This window comes from Phodopus roborovskii, unplaced genomic scaffold (genome assembly GCF_943737965.1).
Source record: "Phodopus roborovskii unplaced genomic scaffold, PHOROB, whole genome shotgun sequence".
In the NCBI taxonomy this organism is placed as follows: Eukaryota; Metazoa; Chordata; class Mammalia; order Rodentia; family Cricetidae; genus Phodopus; species Phodopus roborovskii.
This window is the reverse complement of record NW_026126515.1, coordinates 2,002,625-2,023,998: the sequence shown is the minus strand read 5'-3', so window position 1 is coordinate 2,023,998 and position 21,374 is coordinate 2,002,625. Positions and strand designations below refer to the sequence as shown.

General features: G+C 49.2%; 1 protein-coding gene across 3 annotated transcripts in view; it reads left to right on the top strand.

The window, feature by feature from the left end:
- Positions 1-21,093, top strand: part of Actn1 (actinin alpha 1) — a 92,081-nt gene extending 70,988 nt beyond the window's left edge. Inside the window, exons 9-22 of one of the 3 annotated variants that reach the window (XM_051196220.1) lie at positions 3,821-3,913; positions 5,184-5,414; positions 7,127-7,274; positions 9,740-9,890; positions 10,928-11,036; positions 11,415-11,555; positions 12,932-13,114; positions 13,360-13,494; positions 14,716-14,895; positions 15,985-16,131; positions 17,092-17,172; positions 17,602-17,667; positions 18,772-18,930; positions 20,346-21,093. In XM_051196220.1, the coding sequence (XP_051052177.1) occupies positions 3,821-3,913; positions 5,184-5,414; positions 7,127-7,274; positions 9,740-9,890; positions 10,928-11,036; positions 11,415-11,555; positions 12,932-13,114; positions 13,360-13,494; positions 14,716-14,895; positions 15,985-16,131; positions 17,092-17,172; positions 17,602-17,667; positions 18,772-18,930; positions 20,346-20,504 (1,983 nt within the window). In that variant the 3' untranslated portion in view covers positions 20,505-21,093. The remainder of the gene's footprint in view (positions 1-3,820; positions 3,914-5,183; positions 5,415-7,126; positions 7,275-9,739; positions 9,891-10,927; positions 11,037-11,414; positions 11,556-12,931; positions 13,115-13,359; positions 13,495-14,715; positions 14,896-15,984; positions 16,132-17,091; positions 17,173-17,601; positions 17,668-18,771; positions 18,931-20,345) is intronic. The other 2 variants (XM_051196222.1, XM_051196221.1) reach the window with 2 other exon arrangements.
- The last annotated feature ends 281 nt before the right edge of the window (positions 21,094-21,374 follow it).

Sequence of the window (21,374 nt, the reverse complement as noted above, 5' to 3'; positions counted from 1 at the left end):
TATTTCTAGGAGTTGGCCCCTGAAGGGACAAACTGAATCTGGATGTTTAGGGACAGGTGGAGCTGTCTGCATCCATCCACCTGTCCATCAATCATCGATCCACTGGCGTAAACCTCTAAGGGAGAAAATGGACTCCCATCCACAGAAGCTATACCTGTCTGGAAAGGCTCGATGGCAGACAAGGAGGGAGGCAGCAGCCATGGGGCTTGCTCTGCTGCAGCTCTGTCCAGAGGAGACAGCCATGGGGCTGCAGGCTGCCTTCTTTGAGCAGTAGCTCGGAGCTCGGAGGTTTAGGGTGGGTTCGGGGCTGGTGAGGCTCAGGTACCACTAGGGAAGGGCAAAGAAGCTGTCACTAAGGAATTGCTATTAACAGTGGTGACACGGACATCGTGGATATGGCAGACGCTTTGAGGTGTGAGAGGAAAGGAAGTCAGCATTGCCAGATCTCTATGGAACGGGGAGTGTCTTAGGGAAGCTGCATTCTGGAGCTAGAAGCCATGATCTGCTGGGCTTAGCAAGCCTGGCTTGGGGGAGGGGGTGGGCTAGTGGGCAGTCACGAGGAGGATGGAAGACAATTCTTGCTAGATCAGGGAGTTTTTCTAAAAACATAAATGATGAGATCTTTTGTAGCAGTCATATAAACAGTGGGTTGTGGGTGGTGGAGCCCTGGTATGTCACTTTGCCTAGTGTGGGTATTTGCTGTCACCCTAATTGATGACAGCTTCTCTGTAGATGAGCCAGTCTCTGGTGACTTTGTGCTCTGATTATTGGATTGGAAGTTGGGTGAGATAGCTAAATCTCTAAGAATAGCAGCTCATTTTAAATAAATATCTAAAAATGTTATGTGGCCTGGTGTGGTGATGCATGCCTTTAATCCCAACATTTAGGAGGCAGAGAGGTAGGTGGATCTCTTGAGTTTAAAGGTAACCTGGTCTACACAAGAAGCTGCAGGACAGCTAGGGCTACATGGAGAAACCCTGTGTAGAATCATTGTTGCATGTTAAGTGGTACATGGCCACAAAGAAGGTGAGAATACACGTCTGGCCTCTTTCTCTGCAGTGTATTCTCAGCCCATTGGTGCCCGTGCTTGCTCGCGTCATCTCTTACAGTCTGTCTTTCAGAAAGGCGTGGACAGCCGGCTTCTTGCGTGGGTTTCAGGGCAGCCCCTCCCATTGTAGAAAACCCAAAGCTGGAACCCAGGCTGGGTTTTCTCCTAGGTGGCTTCCATCTCTGTCTTTCTCCCAGGGCATTTTTTCCCCTCTCTTCTTCAGGTCCCTCCACGGTGCTTCTGGACTCCAGCAGCCTTGCGAGCGGTGCTTATACGCTGTGCTGCTGTCGCTTCCCCCACTCCCGCCCTGTTGGTGGGCTTCTCGTAGCTCTGGGGAGGGGAAGCTGAGAAGCCAGATGCTCTCTAACAGTCTGAGTTCCGATTCTCTTCACTCTGTGGGTGGGGTCTGCAAGGCCAGCCAAGCTGGCTTGTCTCACCTCTGGCTGAGGTTGGTAGTGACTGGTCCATCTTCATAAGGGGGCCATTAGAGAGCATGTGTCCCCTGTGCCCCTGGCAGGCTTATTCAGGGTTGCAGCCTTGTGGGGGTGTGTGTGCCAGTGTTCTGAGGAGTTAACCTCTGTTTTCCAAGAACCTGCTTCTCAAAGGTCAGGAGGCTTTTGTCTCTCAGGGTGACCCATAAGTACTCTTGTATTCTGTGGGTCTGTTTTCTCCAAAGGCAGACTCTTTGGGCATGTTGGTGTAGTTCCGGGGCTCTCTCCTGCTGAGGCTAGCCTGAAAAGGTCAGGTGTTAGATAGATCCTTGCAAAAAGCCCTCAGGAGTCCCGTGTGGAAGTCTTCCCCAGGTTTCATCCAAAGGACTCGGACTCTTCTTTGGCTGCTGAGCTGTAAAAGTGTGTGTGCACTCCTATCCCACCCAGGCTACCAACCTGGCAAACAATTAGAAGCTAATGACTGTTGAGCCCAGGGTGTCAGAGTGCCTCTGGAGGACAGCAAGCTGAAGTTGAGATTCATTTACATCAGAAATGATAGCGGCAAACTAGCATGGTGATACACACCTGTAAACCCAGTATTCTGGGGTCTGAGGCAGGAGATTTGTTAAGTTCCTGAACAACTTGCAGCTGCTGTTTATCTACAGTGAGGAATATCCACGACTCGTTAGTGGCGATGTCTGCAGCTGCCCCGCCTCCCGGTTGTCTGTGGTCCTCTGCCTTAACGTCAGTGGAAGTTTTGGTAGCACCAGGCAGGTGATCATCACCCCAGCCAGCTTCATGGAGCATACTGATTTGGTGCTCATAAGGCTGCATTCCTTCTGGGTCCTGCCTCTTAGGGATAGGCTCCTGGGAAGCCACTCATTCTTCAGTGCCTCAGGGAATCGGCCACAGTTACTCCATGGTTCTCAAGAAGTTGACAGTCAAGCAGGACAGCTGTATGAGAAGAGGCTGTGTCATCTCCATCCAGAACAGGGATGATGACTGAGAACTGGGACCCAGAGTCCCTAACCAGGTTCCCTGTGGCCATTCCCATGCTCTCTTCTTGGTGTCCTAGCTGTCCAGTACCCACTTGACTGTTCACTTAAGAAACCTTTAGGACATTTTTGCTCTGCCCCATCCCCTATGTGTCCCAGCACACTCACCCACAAGGCATGTGATTTGGTTGGCATTTCCCCCTGGAAAAACTCTTCTTGGAAAAAACAGATATATCATAGTCATTCCTTCCCATTCTCAAGAATTATTTACACTCAGTCTCCTTTTGTGGTAACAGAAACTCGTTTTGTTCAGCAACCAGATTTAGGCTTTGCCTTATTCTTTCTTAAATCAGGTGTCCTTTGTCATCTGTAAGTCCCCAGGGTTCCAGGGTTCATATGTATCTTTTCTACCTTAAATAGTCTCCTTCCTACCCTGTGCTCCCCGAAGAATGTCACATTCCATGTCTCTGTATAGGGTTGGCATATGTACAAGGACACGATTCAACTTCACAGTCATTCCAGTGGGACAGGTGTGATGGTGAACACTTTCACACCCAGCACTTAGGAGGTAGAGGTGGCCAGATCTCTATGAGTTCAAAGCCAAGTGTGAGTTTCAGGACAGCCAGGGGTACATAGTAAGATCTAAACAACAAAATCACCAAAATGAAGTGGGTTGGGGAACACAGGGTCCCTGCTGATGTTGGATACACAGTACCCTTACCAGCCCTCAGAGGCTGGGTCTCTATAGGATGCTAGGGTGCTAGGTCTTGTGGCTGGTTACCATTCTATCCCTCTGAGGACTATCTGGTCTACCCTGGCCCAGTGCTTGGTACATAGTGTGGTCTCGGCTAAGCCATCAGCACCTGTGCTGGATTTCCTGAGCTTCTCCATGCACTGCCATGTCTCTAGCTCTTCTGAAGGCTTTGAACTAGGAGCCTTCAGAGATTCTTGAGGAAACCTCAGAGGCCTCCCTGTCAACCAGCACCTTCTCACTCTTTCAGACTTGAAGTCTCTTCAAAATCCTGTCAAAACCAGCTTGACATCCCAAGTCTTGTGATCCCTGGAATTCCAGGATGGGCATGAATTCCTTCCTTTCTTCACCTGGCTTGAGATTTTGAACACCTCAGTTACTTGGTTAATTTCTTCCCAGCATGTATGATGGGATTCAACCCTTGTCCAGGGCTGGCAAAGAAGGGGATGCAGAAGGCAGGGGAGTGTGACTCAGCCTCAGGGGCTCCTTTCCAGCCACATGGAGTAGCAGGGTGGAAGGGGCTTGTTGACACCGGTGTTTCCGGGGCCCCCATTGCCGGGGCAGGTTGGTCATGACTTTTCTGTTTTGTTGCCAGGCGGAAACAGCAGCCAATCGCATCTGCAAGGTTTTGGCTGTCAATCAAGAGAATGAACAGCTTATGGAAGACTACGAGAAGCTGGCCAGTGATGTGGGTATACCTGTGTTCTTCTAGACTGGCCCCAGTAAGGCCCTGTGTTACACCCTAAGGGAAGAAAGCTCCCAGGATCTGCACCTGCAGAGTCATTCTGTAGACATCCCCAGGCCGGTGCAGTGTGTGATCCAAGCACAGTTAACATGGGGCAGCTTGGTTCTGGGCCCCTGGAAGAGCATAAGTAAAGACAGGAGTTGGTGTCTGGGTTACTATGAGCCTGGGAAAATGCCTCTACCTCACTGGCTCTTGGTTTTTCTTTCACTTACTGAGTGGGAGTTGAGCCCTGGGATCTCAGAGGCATTTGCAGCCTGGTGTACTGCCGCTCTGTAAGTTTTGCCTGAACTAGATAGTACAGGACTGTATCAGGTTCCCAGAAGACATGTGCCTGGGAAGACGCAGTACTGGCTCAGGCTGGCTTAACAGTCAAGCCATTTGTCAGGGGACAGGATGACAAGAAGTTAACCAGCTGCCCTGCTGTCATTTGAGTTAAGGTGCTGCCTGTTTCTTCCCTAAAAGAAATTCAGCCTTTTGAAGTGTCCCCCTGGCCTTTTGGTGGCTCTGCCTTCCAGTTCAGTGAGAGCCAGATGCCCAGGCTTTAATCCCTGCTTCACCATTCTAGCCAGTCACCACAGCAAGCTGCGTGACCTGGCAGAGCAGAGCCTGGGGTGCCTCCTCCATAATGTGGGGGTGATGGTAGCACTTGACCATGTAGTACTTCTATGATTATGTCTGTGAGTCACACTGTGGGTCATGCCTGGCAATGTGCAGGTGTTCCGTATGCTTCCCGTCATCCGTCTCTTTGCAATCCTACATGTTCATCATAATCCTCACCATGGCTCCAGGGTAGAAATTCAGGCTGTCCCAGATTCTAGCCTCTTCCTTTTGAGGCCAGAGATCTGTTTTATCACGCCCCTGCTCGTATAGATTAAGAAACTGAGGCCCAACTAGACTCGAGCTCAGGTCTCCTTGCTTTTAGACCAGTCTGTGTGGTTCTTTGGTTCATCCCTACTGGGCTAGAGAAGATGAGGGCTGTGGGCTCTGAGTTGACCGTATCCTGGTCAACTTGGAGGGAGCACCTGGAAGCCTTGTTTCGTGGCATGGTGAGGCCCTGGTGGGTAGCTGGGAAGGGAGTATGCCATCAGGAGAAACTTTTTGCCTGCCCTCTTCCTGTGAGGGAAGGGCCTATGGAAAAAGGACAAGCTGGCCTTTACGCACACCTTCCTCCAGCATCCTTACTCCATGCCTTGCCTCTGTCCTTTCACCGTAGCTGTTGGAGTGGATCCGCCGCACCATCCCATGGCTGGAGAATCGGGTGCCTGAGAACACCATGCATGCCATGCAGCAGAAGCTGGAGGACTTCCGAGACTACCGGCGCCTGCACAAGCCGCCTAAGGTGCAGGAGAAGTGCCAGCTGGAGATCAACTTCAACACACTGCAGACCAAGCTGCGGCTCAGCAACCGGCCCGCCTTCATGCCTTCCGAGGGCAGGATGGTCTCGGTGAGTGCCAGGGGCAAGTCTGGGGCCTGCCTGGCCACCTCCATCCCCCAGCTGTTTGGAGGTGGGTTTCCTTCATTTACCTAGGCTTGAGCCAAGCTCAGAGGGATAGCCACCTTCTCCTCTGACTGTTCTGGGTCAGGCTTGCTTATCTCAATCCCTGAGCATTCCAAATTTCCCCTTAAACAATAATGTTTTAAACAGACTGTCTGGTCATACTGAACCAAGCGGTAATATTAATTTTTACTTTAATAAACCTTTAAGTACTTTCAACATAAAGTAACAACTGCAAAACAGAGACTGAAGTTTGTTACCTTAAATTAATTTTTGTAGTCTATTTCTAATATACAAATAAGTAAAAAGTAGAAGTTATTTATAATCTTACTACCTATTACCAATTTTGCTTTAATTTGTTTTTTTGTAAATCCAGGGCCTCATGCATGTTAGTCAGGTGATCTGATACGGGACCACATCCCCAATCCCATTGGGTTTTTGTTTTTTTTTTTTTTTTTTTTTTTTTTTTCCTGTGAGATAACTCATCCTGGGTGTCCTCATATGGGACTCAACCATAAAGACCTTGAACTTGAGATTCTGCCTTGACATTCTAAGTAGCTAGGGTTATAGGCCCATGCTGCCAAGTCCATTTTTAACCTTTCTGTATAAATATCATTTTAAGTGACTCTTAGAGTGTGTTTTATAAAATAAGACTCTTTCAAACAGAAACACCTATAACAAGTTAGCTGTGGATCAAGCCTATTGGGAGACGGAGGCAGGAGGATCACAGTCAAGTGATAGAGCTGGGCCCTATCTAGAAAATGAAGGCAAAGCCCTAACATCGCAATCGATTTTCTGTGTCGTGGGTGATCTCCCATTATGTCCCTTTTTGTGTTTTTAGCCTTCATGCCCCTTTATCCTGTCTCCAGGACTTTATGGGCCAGGACAATTTAGGACAAATTCATCAAGGCAGAACCTTTTATACTTTCAAACAAAGAGTAACGAAACAAACAAACAAATGAAAAACAGGCATATTGGACAAGACCAGAATGGACAGAGCAGGTGGGAAGAGGCAGGAACAAGGTGATCTTGAAGGGAGTTTGGGGCAATAGTTCTTCAAAGTTCAGGGCTCAGTCGGATGCTCTTGGATTGTTAGAGTCACTATTAGCTAACAGATACTCTTGAGAACTAAAGGGAATAAATACCCTGATGTGGGGCAGATGCCCAGGATGGCCCTCTGACTGGTTCTATTCTAGCTGCTACAGCTGGGTGCCTTGCAGTGACTGTACAATGCCTTGTACAAAGGGCATGTGTATTTCTTTCTTCTTGTGATCATGGCTGATTCCCTCATCCAAGCTACTATGCAGAGCCCAAAGGCTAACATCTGAGAATCTCGGCCCAATAGGACTGTGTGTACTTGGGAGGCTGTAGTGTCAGCTTGCTTCATTCTTAGTTGCTTTGGTCTCCTGGCTTGTTCTTGGACCTCTTAGACTGGCCGGGTTACGTTTGGAAGCTCATCAGTGAACGGGAGGGTTCCATAGTTGGATGTGGACTCAGACTCCACTCCCTATCCGAGAGGCAGGGTGGTACGGATAGGAGCTGGAAGAGTGGGGTGGTGGTGTCTGACTGTGGTGTGTGTGGGGACTAAGATCAGAAGCATCTCTGTCTGGAAGGCTACAACCTCTCCAGGTTCTCTGAGCCTGTGTCTCCCATCTCTGCAGGATATTAACAATGCCTGGGGTTGCCTGGAGCAGGCAGAGAAGGGCTATGAGGAGTGGCTGCTGAATGAGATCCGGAGGCTAGAGAGGTTGGACCACCTGGCAGAGAAGTTCCGGCAAAAGGCCTCCATCCATGAGGCCTGGACAGATGGTGAGCCAGCTCCCGCCTCCCCGGTTTCCGCTTTCCAATTCCCACCCAGCCACCAGCCACAAGTCCTTTCTTTTGCTTTTGTTTGTGTCATCTTTGTTTAATATTTCTCTGGCATCAGACAAGTTCATTGCCCTCTGAGTTGCTTCAGTTTCCATGTCTGCAATTAGAAGCAGTAGTTCCTGGGTTTGTGAGGGTCACATGGCGAGGGCACAGGCATGTTGAGAAGAATTACTGACAGCAGTTTGGTGATAGTGCTACTTTTTCCTTGTTCCATATTTCCAAGTCCTTCTGTGTGGCTCTCAGTCCTGGCACTGTCCCTTAGAGGTGGTGTCAATCTATCTGTCTGTTTCCAGATTTCTGAAATGTGATGTGCTTCTGTGTAGTTTCCGAGACTAGTGTCTGGTGTCTGCTTATTGAGTGCAAGCTTAACTGAAGAGAAGCAGTCCCACGTGGATGGCCTTTTCCTCAGAAGACGGCTCCTGCCCATTTGCTTGCACTTTACTGGAGCCCCTGAGGCAGAACCAGTGGCCATCGCCCCTAAGATCAACTTACTCAGTCCTGGTTCGTGTTCCTCTGACCTTGGGTTGGAAGCGAACAGGGAGGACCACGTTCTATAGCCATCTGGGAATGGCCTAGCTTGGCAGGAAAACACCCAGCTAAGTGGGTGGGTTTAGGATTTCATCTAAGTGCACGTGCAGATGCAGAGTGAAGGGGATTGGCAGAGTTGGCTCTGACCACCCACTTGTATTTTTTTTTTTTTTTTTTTTTTTTTTTTTTTTTTTGTTTTGTTTTGTTTTGTTTTGACTTAGAACTCACAGTGCAGACCTGGCTGGCCTGGAATTCAGAGATCCACCAGCCCTCTGCCTCCCTAGTGCTGGGATTAAAGACGTATGTCGCCACACCCAACTGGAATTCCTTTTCTTGAGACTAAGGAATTAACAAAACATGCAGGAGGACATAATGTGCACAGGGTTATCTGTGGGAAATCTGCCACAGTGCAAGCTGGGGTGGGGTTGAATCTTGGGTCCCACAGAGCAATGAGACGCTCTGTTGGAGAAGTCTGGCCAAGAAATTACCTTTATCCATGGATTCTGTGTCTCTCTGGATTCAACCAACCTTGAAGCAAAATATTAAGAACAAAAAGGAATTATGTCTGTGCTGAGCTCATATAGACTGTTTTCTTGTCATAATTCCCTGAGGACTATGGATGAACAGCTAGCTACATAGCATTTATACTATAAACAACCTGAGTGGTTTCAAGTATATGGGAGATTATATGGATAAGCACGCGCGAGCTTGTGTGTGTGTGTGCGCGCGCATGTGGGTGCGTGCGCGCGCCCACACACACAGCCATCTTGTATAAGGGATTTGAGCATCTTGGGATTTAGGTGTTCTTAGAGGGTCCTGAAGTGAGTTCCCTGCAGATCTCGAAGGACCACTACACCCAGGAAGACCACGAAGCCAAAGTAGGAATTCTGAGAGTGTGTGCTGTTAAATATTTTTATAGACGGTTTTTAGCTACCCTGTGGTGCTGGGAATTGAACTCAGGGCCTCTGGAAGAGCAGCCGGGGCTCTTAACCTCTGAGCCATCTCTCCAGCCCCTAGATATTTTTAAAACAGGAAACATATATAGGAAGAGGTAAATGCATTTATTTGTAAATTTAATTTAATTTACCGTGTTATGATTTTAAAGGGAAAACAAACAAACAAAAACCAACCCAATACCAGAGGAGAGAAAGAATGCTTTACTATTGGACATAGCTCTTGGCCTCACAGCTTAGCTTTGGGGACCAAGAAGGTGTGTCATCCTGTGATGGCATAGGCACAGAGAACATCCATGTAAGCAAGGCTCAGTTTGCCCGTCCTGAGAGGGTTTTTCCTCAGGCAACTTGGAAGCTTTGGGGGAGGTTGTTTCTCATCCCTGCCTTCTTCCTCACAGAGTGGGGCCAAAAATACAAACACTGCCCTTACCCCTAGGGTGAGGACATTGCTGATGGGCTGAGAAGGCTCTGGTCACCAGTGGATGTGAGCAGCAGAGGCTCACTGAGAATATCTGGGAAGGGATCCCTGCAGCACTTTCAGGATTTAGCCGTGGTAACTAGAGAGAGTCTAAAGCCAGGTACCAACGAGGTACCCTCCTAACCCCCGTTATTTCATAGAGCATATATTGCTGTGTCTCCTGCTGTTAGAATGTCTGGCCTCACGCATTTCTACACATTCCTGTATAACCTTCATATACAACTATTTTAAATGCCTTGGAAAACGCTCCCTGGAGGGCAGTGGTCTTCCCAGCCTCTCCCCACAATTGGATGGACATCCACTCTTTTACAATGTAGATTGGTGTGCAGTAAGCATCCCCATGGGAAATAACCCAACAAGCAGTGCTTGAGTTAGATGACCAGATCGAACATGCTTGCCTGGCTCTTGCTCAGCTGTGTCCTGTCTCTGTCTCCCCACAACCTCAGGCAAGGAAGCCATGCTGCGGCAGAAGGATTATGAGACAGCCACCTTGTCTGAGATCAAGGCCCTGCTCAAGAAACACGAGGCCTTTGAGAGTGACCTGGCTGCCCACCAGGACCGCGTGGAGCAGATCGCCGCCATCGCACAGGAGCTCAAGTAGGCCTGCTTCAATTTCTTTCCTTTTGGTAACCCAGTGTGAGGCTGAGATCTGCTTTGTCGGCTGTTGTAGATGAGGGTGGGAAGTAAGGGGAGGAAAGAGTTGTGCCCATGTGGTCAAGGAGGCAATACCGAAGGCAAGGACTCTTCCTGATGGGAGAGAGCCTGGATCATTCCATTCTTGTTCAGGTGTTTGGTCATCACCTATTACCAGGATAGAACCAGGGGGTGCTTAAGCCCTATTTTATATGACTTTACCTTCTTAAAATTATTATTATTATTTTAGATTCGCATACAAGTAAATTGTGTAGGAGTGAGAGAGGGAGTGTATGTGTGAGTGTGTGTGTGTGCGTGTGCATGGGTGCACACATGGCCATATGCATGGTGCATCTGTGGTGATCAGGGGACAACTAGAAGGAGTTGGATCTTCCTCTGCTTTTACTGTGAGCTCCAGGAATTGAACTCTGTCATCCGGCTTGCACAGCAAGTACCTTCACTCACTGGACTATCTTGCTAGCTCAGATTTTTTTGTTGTTGTTTTTTTGTTTTCTATTGAGACAGGATTGAAATTGTAGCCCAGACTGGCCTCAGATTCGATGTGTAGCTCAGGTTAGCCTCAAACTTGTGGCAGTCCTCTTGTTTCAGCCTCAGGTTAGCTTCAAACTTATGGCAATCCTCCTGTCTCAGCCTCCCAGAAGAATGCTGAGATTACAGGCACAAGCCACTATACCAGACTCCTTGACTCTGAGCTTTTTCTTGGGCTTCAGCAGCTTCCTGTCATTGGTCATTAGAATCAACACCGACTTTGTTTTGGCACGGGCCGTTGGAGAGGAGTGGCCCCCTTCAGTCTCTAGCTTCCGGTTTCCTGAAAGCCAAAGAGGCAGGAATGGGGGATGCTGGAAGTGTGCAGAGGAGGCCACCCCTACTTCCCCATCAGTGCTCCTAACATCCCTGGGAACAGGAATGACAGGTTCCCTACCTGCCCCTCTCAACCTGTGTCACTCATGGCTTGACCCCTGTCTCTTCCCACTCTGCAGTGAGCTGGACTATTACGACTCACCCAGTGTCAACGCTCGTTGCCAAAAGATCTGTGACCAGTGGGACAACCTTGGGGCTCTCACTCAGAAGCGGAGGGAAGCATTAGAGGTGAGGACCTGCAGTACCATGTGCCTCTTCCTCCTCCTCTGTTCTCTGCTCTTTAAGTTTCCATGATTCCCTGGACCATCCCCACCTCTGGCCTAATGGAAAGACTCACTTTGACTGAGAATACGTGAACTTTGCCTTGGTGGAGATCTCTTTCTGTTCCCATGAACTTGTTAGTCCAACTCTTGAGCCTTTCCTAGTCTGTAAACCAGACCCTCTTGGGACCAGGGCAAGTGATCCCAATATATCAATCTGTCAGTTGACAGCCAAGACCCAGAGCACTCAAGACCTGGTTCTTCCAGTGCTTCTAGATCAACATGCCTCGGGGTTGACCTTTGAGTATCACACTGCTAACCATCCTGCCTCACTTGGTACTCCCAGAGAACAGAGAAGCTTCTGGAGACCATTGACCAGCTATACTTGGAGTACGCCAAGCGGGCTGCACCCTTCAACAACTGGATGGAGGGAGCCATGGAGGACCTTCAAGACACCTTCATTGTACATACCATTGAGGAGATCCAGGTGGGCATCCCAGAGAGGCTGGTCCTCTTTAGAATAAACTAAGGACCAGTATCCCAAGGATTCCATAGATTAAATGAGTTAGCATATAAGGTTGTGATTTTATATATTTTAGGATTGTTTTATTTTTATGTTGTAAACAACATATAGGTGTTTTGTCTGCATGTATGTATGTGCACCACTTGGAGACAGGGCCCAGATTCTCCTGGAACTTGGAGTTACAGATGGTTGTTGGCAGTCATATGTATGCTAGGAACTGAATGCCAGTCCTCGGCAAGAGCGGCCAGTGCTCTTAACTGCTGAGCCATCTCTCTAGCCTCCTACCCTCTTGAAAAGACAGGGTCTCATTATGTACTCTTGGCTAGTCTGGAACTCTCTCTGTAGACCAGGCTGGCCTTGAACTCACAGAGCTCCACCTGCCTCTTCCTCCCAAGTGCTGGGATTAAAGGGGTGCGCCACCACTCCCAGCCTAACACTTGCATTATTTTGACAAGGTCACACAGGGTCATAGTATAACATTATAAAGATAAAGGGATGCTCTGACAAGGTTTACCTCCCATGTCCCTTCCAGCCCCCTGTTGCCTTTTTCATAGATAAGTAGTATGATCAGAGTCTGTGTGTACAGACAAACGGGTTTTCTTTTTTGTTTATTTGTTTTTTTGAGGCAGGGCTTCTCTGTGTAGCCTTGGCTGTCCTGAAACTCGCTCTGTAGACCAGGCTGGCCTCAGACTGCCTCCCGAGTGCTGGGATTAAAGGCATGCCCTACCACCACCTGGCAGACAAATGTTCTTTGTACCTTTTGTACACATAAAAATGTAGACTTTATTATATACCATATCCCAAATCTTGACTTTAACATTAATCTTGGAGCGCCATTGGCTCCCATCTTGGCTCATTAGATCAAAATGTTTGCAGGGGCCAAGGATGTAGCTCAGTTGGTGGAGTGCTTGTCTAGCATAATTGGAGCCCTGAATTCAGTTCCCACCTTTGCATAAAATGAGTGTGCATGTCTTTAATCATAGCACTCCCAAGGCAAAGGGAGAAAAAAAGGTTTTTCAGGAACCTGAAGGAGCTGGTGTCGGAAGGTGTTACCTTGGGAACAGGCTTGCCCCGCCCCCAGATCGCCTCAGAACTGTGGCTAACTGTCCCAGCCCCCAGGATAGAGCTGTTGCTTTGCTATCTTTGCCTTCCTCTAGCCACCCTGCCTCGCTGATTCTCTGCCATCAGAGTTTGGTGTCTCCAGGCCTTCAGTAGGTGTAAGACTTGACCTTCAGGGCCCTTCAGTCCTTTATTTGGGACCTCTCGGGCTCTCTTTGCTTATCTTGTCCGAGGAGGAGCACTGACTCCTCCGAGTACTAACCCTGCTGTTGTCTCTCCAGGGACTGACCACAGCTCATGAGCAGTTCAAGGCCACCCTCCCAGATGCCGACAAGGAGCGCCTGGCCATCCTGGGCATCCACAATGAAGTGTCCAAGATTGTCCAGACCTATCATGTCAACATGGCTGGCACCAACCCCTACACAACCATCACGCCTCAGGAGATCAATGGCAAATGGGACCATGTAAGTTGAAGGGCTAACGGGCATAGGCCATGCCATTGTACAGTTTTTGAGTCAAGGGCAGGATTTTTATCTGTATCCCATTGGTTTTCATTTATTAATGAATGAATTTCTGGTGCAAGTTGACATGTTCACGCTTACTGCATTCTGACTTGCCCCTTCCCCTCATGGAACCCCCATTTCCTCATCTGGGAGTATGGGGCATGTGGCTAGCTTACCACAGAGTCCCGTGGTTATGCCCACCCCAGGTACGGCAGCTGGTGCCCCGGAGGGACCAGGCACTAACTGAAGAGCATGCCCGCCAGCAGCATAATGAGAGGCTACGCAAGCAGTTTGGGGCCCAAGCCAATGTCATCGGGCCCTGGATCCAGACCAAGATGGAGGTGAGTCTTGTCGTGGGAAGCAAGCTGGGAATGTCTTACCTTTTCCTAGCACCATTCCAGCCAGCGAAGTCACTTGGTTACTAGGAGGGACAGTGGAGGACTGAAGTCTGAGCCCATGATCGGTCAATTGCGGGGAATGCTGCTGGTTTGATCCCCATGTCTGACTGGAGCAAAGTGGGCCACTGCTTAGGAACTACCCATGACAAGAATGCCTGGGTCAGCTCAGTCCCTCTGGGTTGCCTTGTCTCTATTACAGCTCCCCGGGCAGTGGGCCTGATCCTTTTTAGAAAGAGAGCCAAGCCTCTTATAATAGTATAGAATATTTATTTTGTGGAATGTGTGTGTAATAGAGTGATCACTGAGCATCTAGGGTGTAAAATCCATGTCAAGTTCATGTGAGTGTGTACACGTGTACATATACATACACACACACACCTTATGTTCACATACCCCCAAGACTCTACTTGTAAATACTCAATAAATTTTAACAGGACTGAACCGAATGAACAAAACCCGCTTTCACCAAGAACCACTTATGAATCAGTGGCTGGCAGAAATGTATGTGTGTTAGCCCTGGCTCATGGGGTTGGGCGGTAGTTAGGGCTTGGACAGGAGGCTTTGCCTAGGAGGCAAAAGAGCAGGAACAGAAATAGCTGTGGGGGAGGCATACCAGATGAACTTGGAAATATGAGGGGACACCCAGCAGTGGTGGCGCACGCCTTTAATCCCAGCACTCGAGAAGCTGAGGCAGGCAGATCTCAGTGAGTTCAAGACCAGCCTGGTGTATAAGAGCTAGTTCCAGGACAGCCTCCAAAGCCACCGGGGGAAAAAAGAAAAGGAAAAGGAAAAAATATGAGGGTTCCTGACTCATGGTGAGCTAGATGGGAGATGGCTGAGAACAAGGCTCTGGAAGGCATTGCAATGGCAAGCAAAAGAATGAGTGCTCAGGTCAGCCATTGACCCTGTATTCCAACCCCTTTCTCAGGCTTAGAGGTACGTGATTGGTGGAAGGTATTTCACCCAGTGCCAGAGTTTAATATAGAACTATAGGATGCAACTTCCTTACCAAAGGACAGCCATGCTAAGGATCTTCTCATGTTCAGTGTCCCAGTTCTAACCTCTCTAGGGCTGGGATGCCAGCAGAGGTGACCGTGGGAGACTGGCCCCTGCCCTCTGAATACAGAGTGGGGTGGTCTGACATTACTCTTTCTTGATGGGCAGGAGATTGGAAGGATCTCCATTGAGATGCACGGCACCCTGGAGGACCAGCTCAACCACCTTCGTCAGTATGAAAAGAGCATTGTCAACTATAAGCCAAAGATTGACATGCTGGAGTGTGACCACCAGCTTATCCAGGAGGCGCTTATCTTTGACAATAAGCACACCAACTACACCATGGAGGTAAATAGGCCGGGTCCTGCTTCTCTGAGAAGAAGCTGCGGGCGCTTGCTGTCCTCCACTTGGGGTAACATCTCCCAAGGAACCGGTCGTAGGAGGAGGGATGCTTACTCTTACTACCCCCAAAACTCTGCACTTTCAATCCGCATCTCCTTCTGAAGGCCCCAGAGAACTTGTTGCAAGTATACATATCTGGTTCCTAGTTCCAGAATTCAGTGAATTTGTTCTAGGATGGCACTTAATGAATCTCACTCAGTTCTAAACAAGCACTCCCAGTGATGTTGACGCTAGTGGGCTCAAGACCTCACTGGCTTAGGTACCTGCTTCATAATGATGTAGCTATCCATCCCTTCATGGTAGGTTATGACCTGAGGTTTGCCTTGTCTCCTCATTGCTCAGACACCATAGAGTGTGCCTACACTGGCTGCAATGTCACTGTATGATCACCGAGACCGCCATGGTGTATTTGGCTTGTCTCCACATAATGGAAGGCCATTATGTGGTGCCAGCTGTATTGGTTTTGATCGAAGGTTTGTTTGTGGATGTATGTGTCTGTATGTGTAATTGTGGGGTAGGACCTGCTCGGAGAGGGATCACTCCATTTTAGTTCTTTAGTTTTTCCCACCACAAAATCTACCTTCTTTCACTAACCAAGTTCCATCGGCAAATCCGGATCTTGTTCGGCTTCCTGCCCCTTTCGGGCCCTCTGTCTCCGTGAGTGTGCTGGGTCTTTCCTGCTGGTAATACTTTGACTCCAGATAGATGGTCAAGGTGGCTTTACCCTTTAAAATAGTACATGTATGTCATCTTATGGATATGGATATTTTTCCTGAGTATATGTCTGTGCACCACATGTGTGCCTAGTCCCCAAGGAAGCCAGAAGAGGATCTGTTCCCTGGAACTAGAATTATACACGGTTGTGAGCCGCCATATGGGAGCTGGTGATCAAACCTGGGTCCTCTGGAAAAACAAACGTTCTTAGCCACTGAGCCATCTCTCCAGCTCCGACTCTGGACCATTTTTGAGTTGGGAGGAGGAATAGTTGGACAGCCTGGAGCCAGGGCCTGACTAGCTCATCACACTTGCTCCTAGCACATCCGTGTGGGCTGGGAGCAGCTGCTCACCACCATTGCCAGGACCATCAATGAAGTGGAGAACCAGATCTTGACCCGGGATGCCAAAGGCATCAGCCAGGAGCAGATGAACGAGTTCCGGGCCTCCTTCAACCACTTTGACCGGGTGAGAGCCCTACTCCTTGCTCACCTAGAGTGGCCCCCAACCCCCGACCCAGAGCCCTGGAGGGCACTGCCCAGGGCATGAGCCTGGTCCTTGGGTAGGCGAGGAGGGGAGAGAGAGGGAGGAGCTGATAACAGCCTGCCCTGACTCAGTGTCCGCCATAGAGAGCTAGGCTTTCTGATCTGGCCTTGGGAAGCCTGCCTTGCCCTGTGAGCTTTCATGGCATTCCTAGAGGAAATGCTGCTCTGAGAGAGAGAGAGAGAGAGAGAGGGAGGACCCCTTCATCCTTGACTGTTCCTCTCCTGTGGGGAATCAACCCTTGGGGATGAGGCTGCCAGAGCCACACGTAAAGCCCTGTGCCTACGGCTGTGGGGACTGTCCCTTACTTCTGCCTTGGGACAAGGAGCAAAGAGAGGCTGCCTTCGGGACCCACTGTTGGGGACATTAGAGCCCACTGTCCCGGCTTCTTGTGTCAGTTCAGGACAGGCTGTGTCAGTGGGCTGCCCATTCCCAGTGCCCTGAGCTTGGGGACAGCCACAAGGGAGGCGGGGCACGAGGTCAGGTGCTATCCACCACCCTGCCTGCTTCACTGCCCTCCAGGCACCTGGCGAGGAGGGAGGGGGGCTCTGGGAGACATCAGGTAACCTGGGGCACTTCTGGGAGCTTCTCACCCTGTGGCTCATCATATTCCCCTCTGGCCCTGCTTTCCCAAGCAGGACTGTGTGTGCCAGGGACAGGGCCCCCTCTGGAACCTTGTCCGTGTGTCTAACCGTGTGCACTTTTATTTCCCCTCTCCCCCACCCCTTACCCTCCACCCTCTCCATCCGCATGCCTTCGTCCCTGTATCTCCCCACACATACCACCTTCCTCCCTGGGGCATGGCCCAACCCCCCACCCTACCCTCTCACGGCCTCCTCTTCCCTGACACCGCATGGCTCGCTGCCTGGCGCACCACGGCCCCAGGATCACTCCGGCACGCTGGGCCCTGAAGAGTTCAAAGCCTGCCTCATCAGCTTGGGTTATGATATTGGCAACGACCCCCAGGTACTTGCCTCCTGCATGGAGCACGCTCAAGGGTGGCCTCTGGGGCGAGAAATAACGCATTTCTCCTTTTTTTTCTTCTCTCTCTGTCTGAATCTCCCTGTCCCCCTTCCTGTGGGCCATGGGGCTCATCCTCTCCTGCTATCCCTGCCTGCCCCCTGTCGGGTTCCTCTGACTTCTGACGTCTGCCCTCGGTTTTCTTTCCTGGAAACCTGCCTGGGTGTCTGCCTCCTCTCCCCCGTCACATCTCACCTGTGGACTGGACTTCTGTATCTCTTTGCTCTGACCTCCTTCGACATGTTCCTCCTCCATTCTTCGGCTCTTCCTAACCTTCTTCATAAACTCCACCCTTTCTGCTGTCTTCCTGGCCCCTGGCTGGCCCTTCCTCCCACCTGTCTGTCCCTCCTGTGTCTTGGTGCCACTGCCCTACAGAAGAAGACGGGCATGATGGACACAGATGATTTCCGCGCCTGCCTTATCTCCATGGGTTACAACATGGTAACGTAAACCCCATCCTCCACCTGCCGGGCTTTCTGTGGCCCTGGCTGGGAGGTAGCCACCTAACTGGAAAAGCTAAGTCTTAGTAATGGTGGACCTGATGCCCTTAGTTAGCACTGCCACACCCCCCCCCAGGGAGCCCCTTGTCCCCATCCTTGGAGAAGATGGCACCTGAAAACCAGAGGACCCATGGGTCCAGGGTGTGGCTGAAAGGCTTGACCTCCTCGCCGTGGTCTCTACGCCAGCTTGTTTTATGGTACTTAGAATAGAGAAAGGGCTTTCATGCCCATGGTGGACACCAACTGTGGACGGCCAACCCCAAAGCCTATAGGAACAACAATTCTACTTTGTCTTACGTGAGACATGGAGGTATAGATTTCTGCCCAATAACAGTTCTACCCATGCCAGCCATCGCTCAGTTGTTAGCCCGGCCCTCTCCCTAACCTTGGCGTGTCCCCACTTTATCCAGCTTTCTGAGCAGGACAGGACACTTAGCTGGATAGACAGGTGATTCCTGTCTATTGAGCCAAATTCAGAACCCATGTGATGCTCACACACACACACACGGTTAAGTGCTGGGCCAGATGTGTACTCAGTAAGCCCCACTTGGCCATCAACAGCTTGTGGTCTCAGATGACGAGAGGGAAACTCCCTTAGTAATTGTAAGGGTTAAATACAGTGGTCATGAGTACTGTGCACATGATTGGCACTTAGGAAATAGAGATAGGGACATAGCAAGAGTTCTAACCCTAACTTCCTACTTACTAGTTATGTGACCTTGGGCAAGTCACTTAGCCTGTCTAGGCTTCAGATTTCCATACGATGGAAATACTATGATTTTATCTAGTTGTGGTGATGATAAAATGAATTAAGAATGATAGCTGACATTAATGCATGCTGTATAGCCTTACTGATGTTATTGTCAATATAGTTAATACCACCATTATTTTCTGTAAAGGGAATTCAGGGATCTGTAGGGGGTGGGAAGTCCTAAGTCTCAAACTATTGAGTTACTATCATACCCTTGGGGCAACCCAAGCCAGAATAGAGGGCTTACTCCAGTAAGCCATTAGGTGACAGGTTTGGGTTGGCTCTTTCCTCCAGGGAGAGGCAGAATTTGCCCGCATCATGAGCATTGTAGACCCCAACCGCTTGGGGGTAGTGACGTTCCAGGCCTTCATCGACTTCATGTCTCGAGAGACAGCTGACACAGATACAGCAGATCAGGTCATGGCTTCCTTCAAAATCCTGGCTGGCGATAAGGTGGGTCTCTTGTGTCTCAGGCACTGTTTGGACTCTGGCACACAGCTGGGGTGTGAGGATGTCCGTCTTTCCTCCCAGGGTCCCATTGGACTTTATTGCATTGCATCTCTGCCCATTCTGTAATACCTTGGGCTCAGCTAATGTATTAGCTTAAGAAAAACCATTGCAAGGAACTCTGCAAGTTGGCAAAAACCACTTGTGTTGAATGGAGGAGGCAAATGCTTTGGTGTGTGTAGTTGGTGTGTGTGGTGGTGGAGTCATACCACCTTGCTATCTAGTCAAATGATCGCTTTTGTAGAGGAAGAAAACAGTCTAGAAAGGGTGACCTTTCACCTGACTTTTGGAGTAAACAGAGGGCAACCCTACTCTTCCTCACACTGGGTCCCAAGGGACTTACAGTTGTAATACTTGGAGCTGTGACCAATGGTTCTCAACTTTCCAAATGCTGTGACCCTTTAATACAGTTCCCCATGTTGTGGTGACCCCCAACCATAAAATTATTTTCATTGCTACTTCATAACTGTAATCTTGCTACTGTTTTGTGTGGTAATGTGAATATTTGATATGCAGCATATCTAATATGCAACCTCTGTGAAAGGATCATTCCACCCCAAAGAGGTCTTAACTGTCAGGTTAAGGACTGCTGTCCGAGACCCTTCCTATAAGCAGCAACTTCCAAGATGATTTACCTAGTAGGGACGGAAAGGAAATTCAGAGGCCCAGTCTGGGAGCTGGCTGATGTGTGTGACAAGACCCACACTTTTGCAGACCAGTTAAGAAAGCTGCTTATAGCCAGGCGTTGGTGGCACACGCCTTTAATCCTAGCACTCGGGAGGCAGAGGCAGATGGATTTCTGTGAGTTCGAGGCCAGCAGGACAGGCTCCAAAGCTACACAAAGAAACCATGTCTGGAAAAATCCAAGGGGAAAAAAAAAAAGGAAGGGAGGAAGGAAGGAAGAAGCTGCTTGTAGCTGTGATCCCTAAACTGGCCATTCATTTTACTGTGCCGAACACTTAAGATAGACACTGCAGAGGTCTTTAAAGAGTGGATGTGGAGGGCTGGCAGGAATTTATGTATTCTGCCAGAGAACCTTTGATACCAAGCCAGCACATGGTTACTATAAAGCAGTAGGGTGAATGAGAAGACTCTGGGTGCAGTTAGTTTGGAAGGCAGTTGAAGTGGAAACTAAAGTGGAAAAACAAAGTTTTTTAAAAATTATATATGCACTTAAATATATGTACATACATACATGTCTGTTATATGTATGCATGCATGTGCTGTACGGATCAAGTACTAGGAGAGAAAAATCAGGTACCTAACATTGGCAAGATTACGACCTACTAATTGCGACAGTGCCGCGCGTTGCTTTCCTGCCACTGCCAAGCTTTGCGACCCTGACCATGCTTTTTCTGCAGAATTACATCACGGCGGATGAGCTGCGCCGCGAGCTGCCACCCGACCAGGCCGAATACTGCATCGCTCGAATGGCCCCCTACGCAGGCCCCGACTCTGTGCCTGGTGCTCTAGACTACATGTCCTTCTCCACCGCGCTATACGGCGAGAGTGACCTCTAACCTGCCCCTGCCACATTCTCCACCCCCCCAACCTTGGCCCTCTGCGCGTGCGCGTGCGCCCTGCCCTGCTCCTCCTCCTCCCAGTCCGGCTGTCCGGGTTTGGTTTCAGCTGGCCACCGGGGACTAGCTGTGACCCGGGTGGGCGGCACCAAGCCTCCTTGCCCGCGAAGTGACAGTTTACAAAATTATTTTCTGCAAAAAAGGAAAAAAAAAAAGTTACATTAAAAAAAACAAAAACAAAAAAACTACATATTTTATTATAGAAAAAAGTATTTTTTTCTCCACCAGTCTTAAATGGAAAAAGAGGAAAAATCAACTATTTGCACCGAAATGTTTTTGTTGTGACATAGGAAAATAACCAAGCACAAAGTTATATTCCATTCTTTTTACTGATTTTTTTTTTCCTTCTACCTGTACCGTCTGCTGTATTCATTTCTCTAATCTCATGTCCCCATGGGGGGTGGGAGTAGGTGGGTACTCTTGTCAAAGGCACATTGGTGCATGTGTGTTTGCTAGCTCACTTGTCCATGAGAATATTTTATGATATTAAAGAAAATCTTTTGAAATGGCTGCTTTTCAAAGAAGATAATTCATGGCTTCTCATTTTTGAATCTCCTCAAAAGTGTGGCTGGCTTGTTTTATGAATGCAGACTTTAAATTTTTTTTATCGTTGCCTATTAAAGATAGGGTAGCCCTGGAGATTATGATGTTGCTTGGCTCAGACCGCATTAAAACAGACTCCCATGACAACCACTTGGTTTGCTCGTTTTGCTGACTTCCAAAAGTGAGGGTGGGCTGTGTCAGGAATGGCGTGGCTCACCTGTACCCACCCACCTCTAGATTTGAGCATGGTATGTTCACTCTTACTTA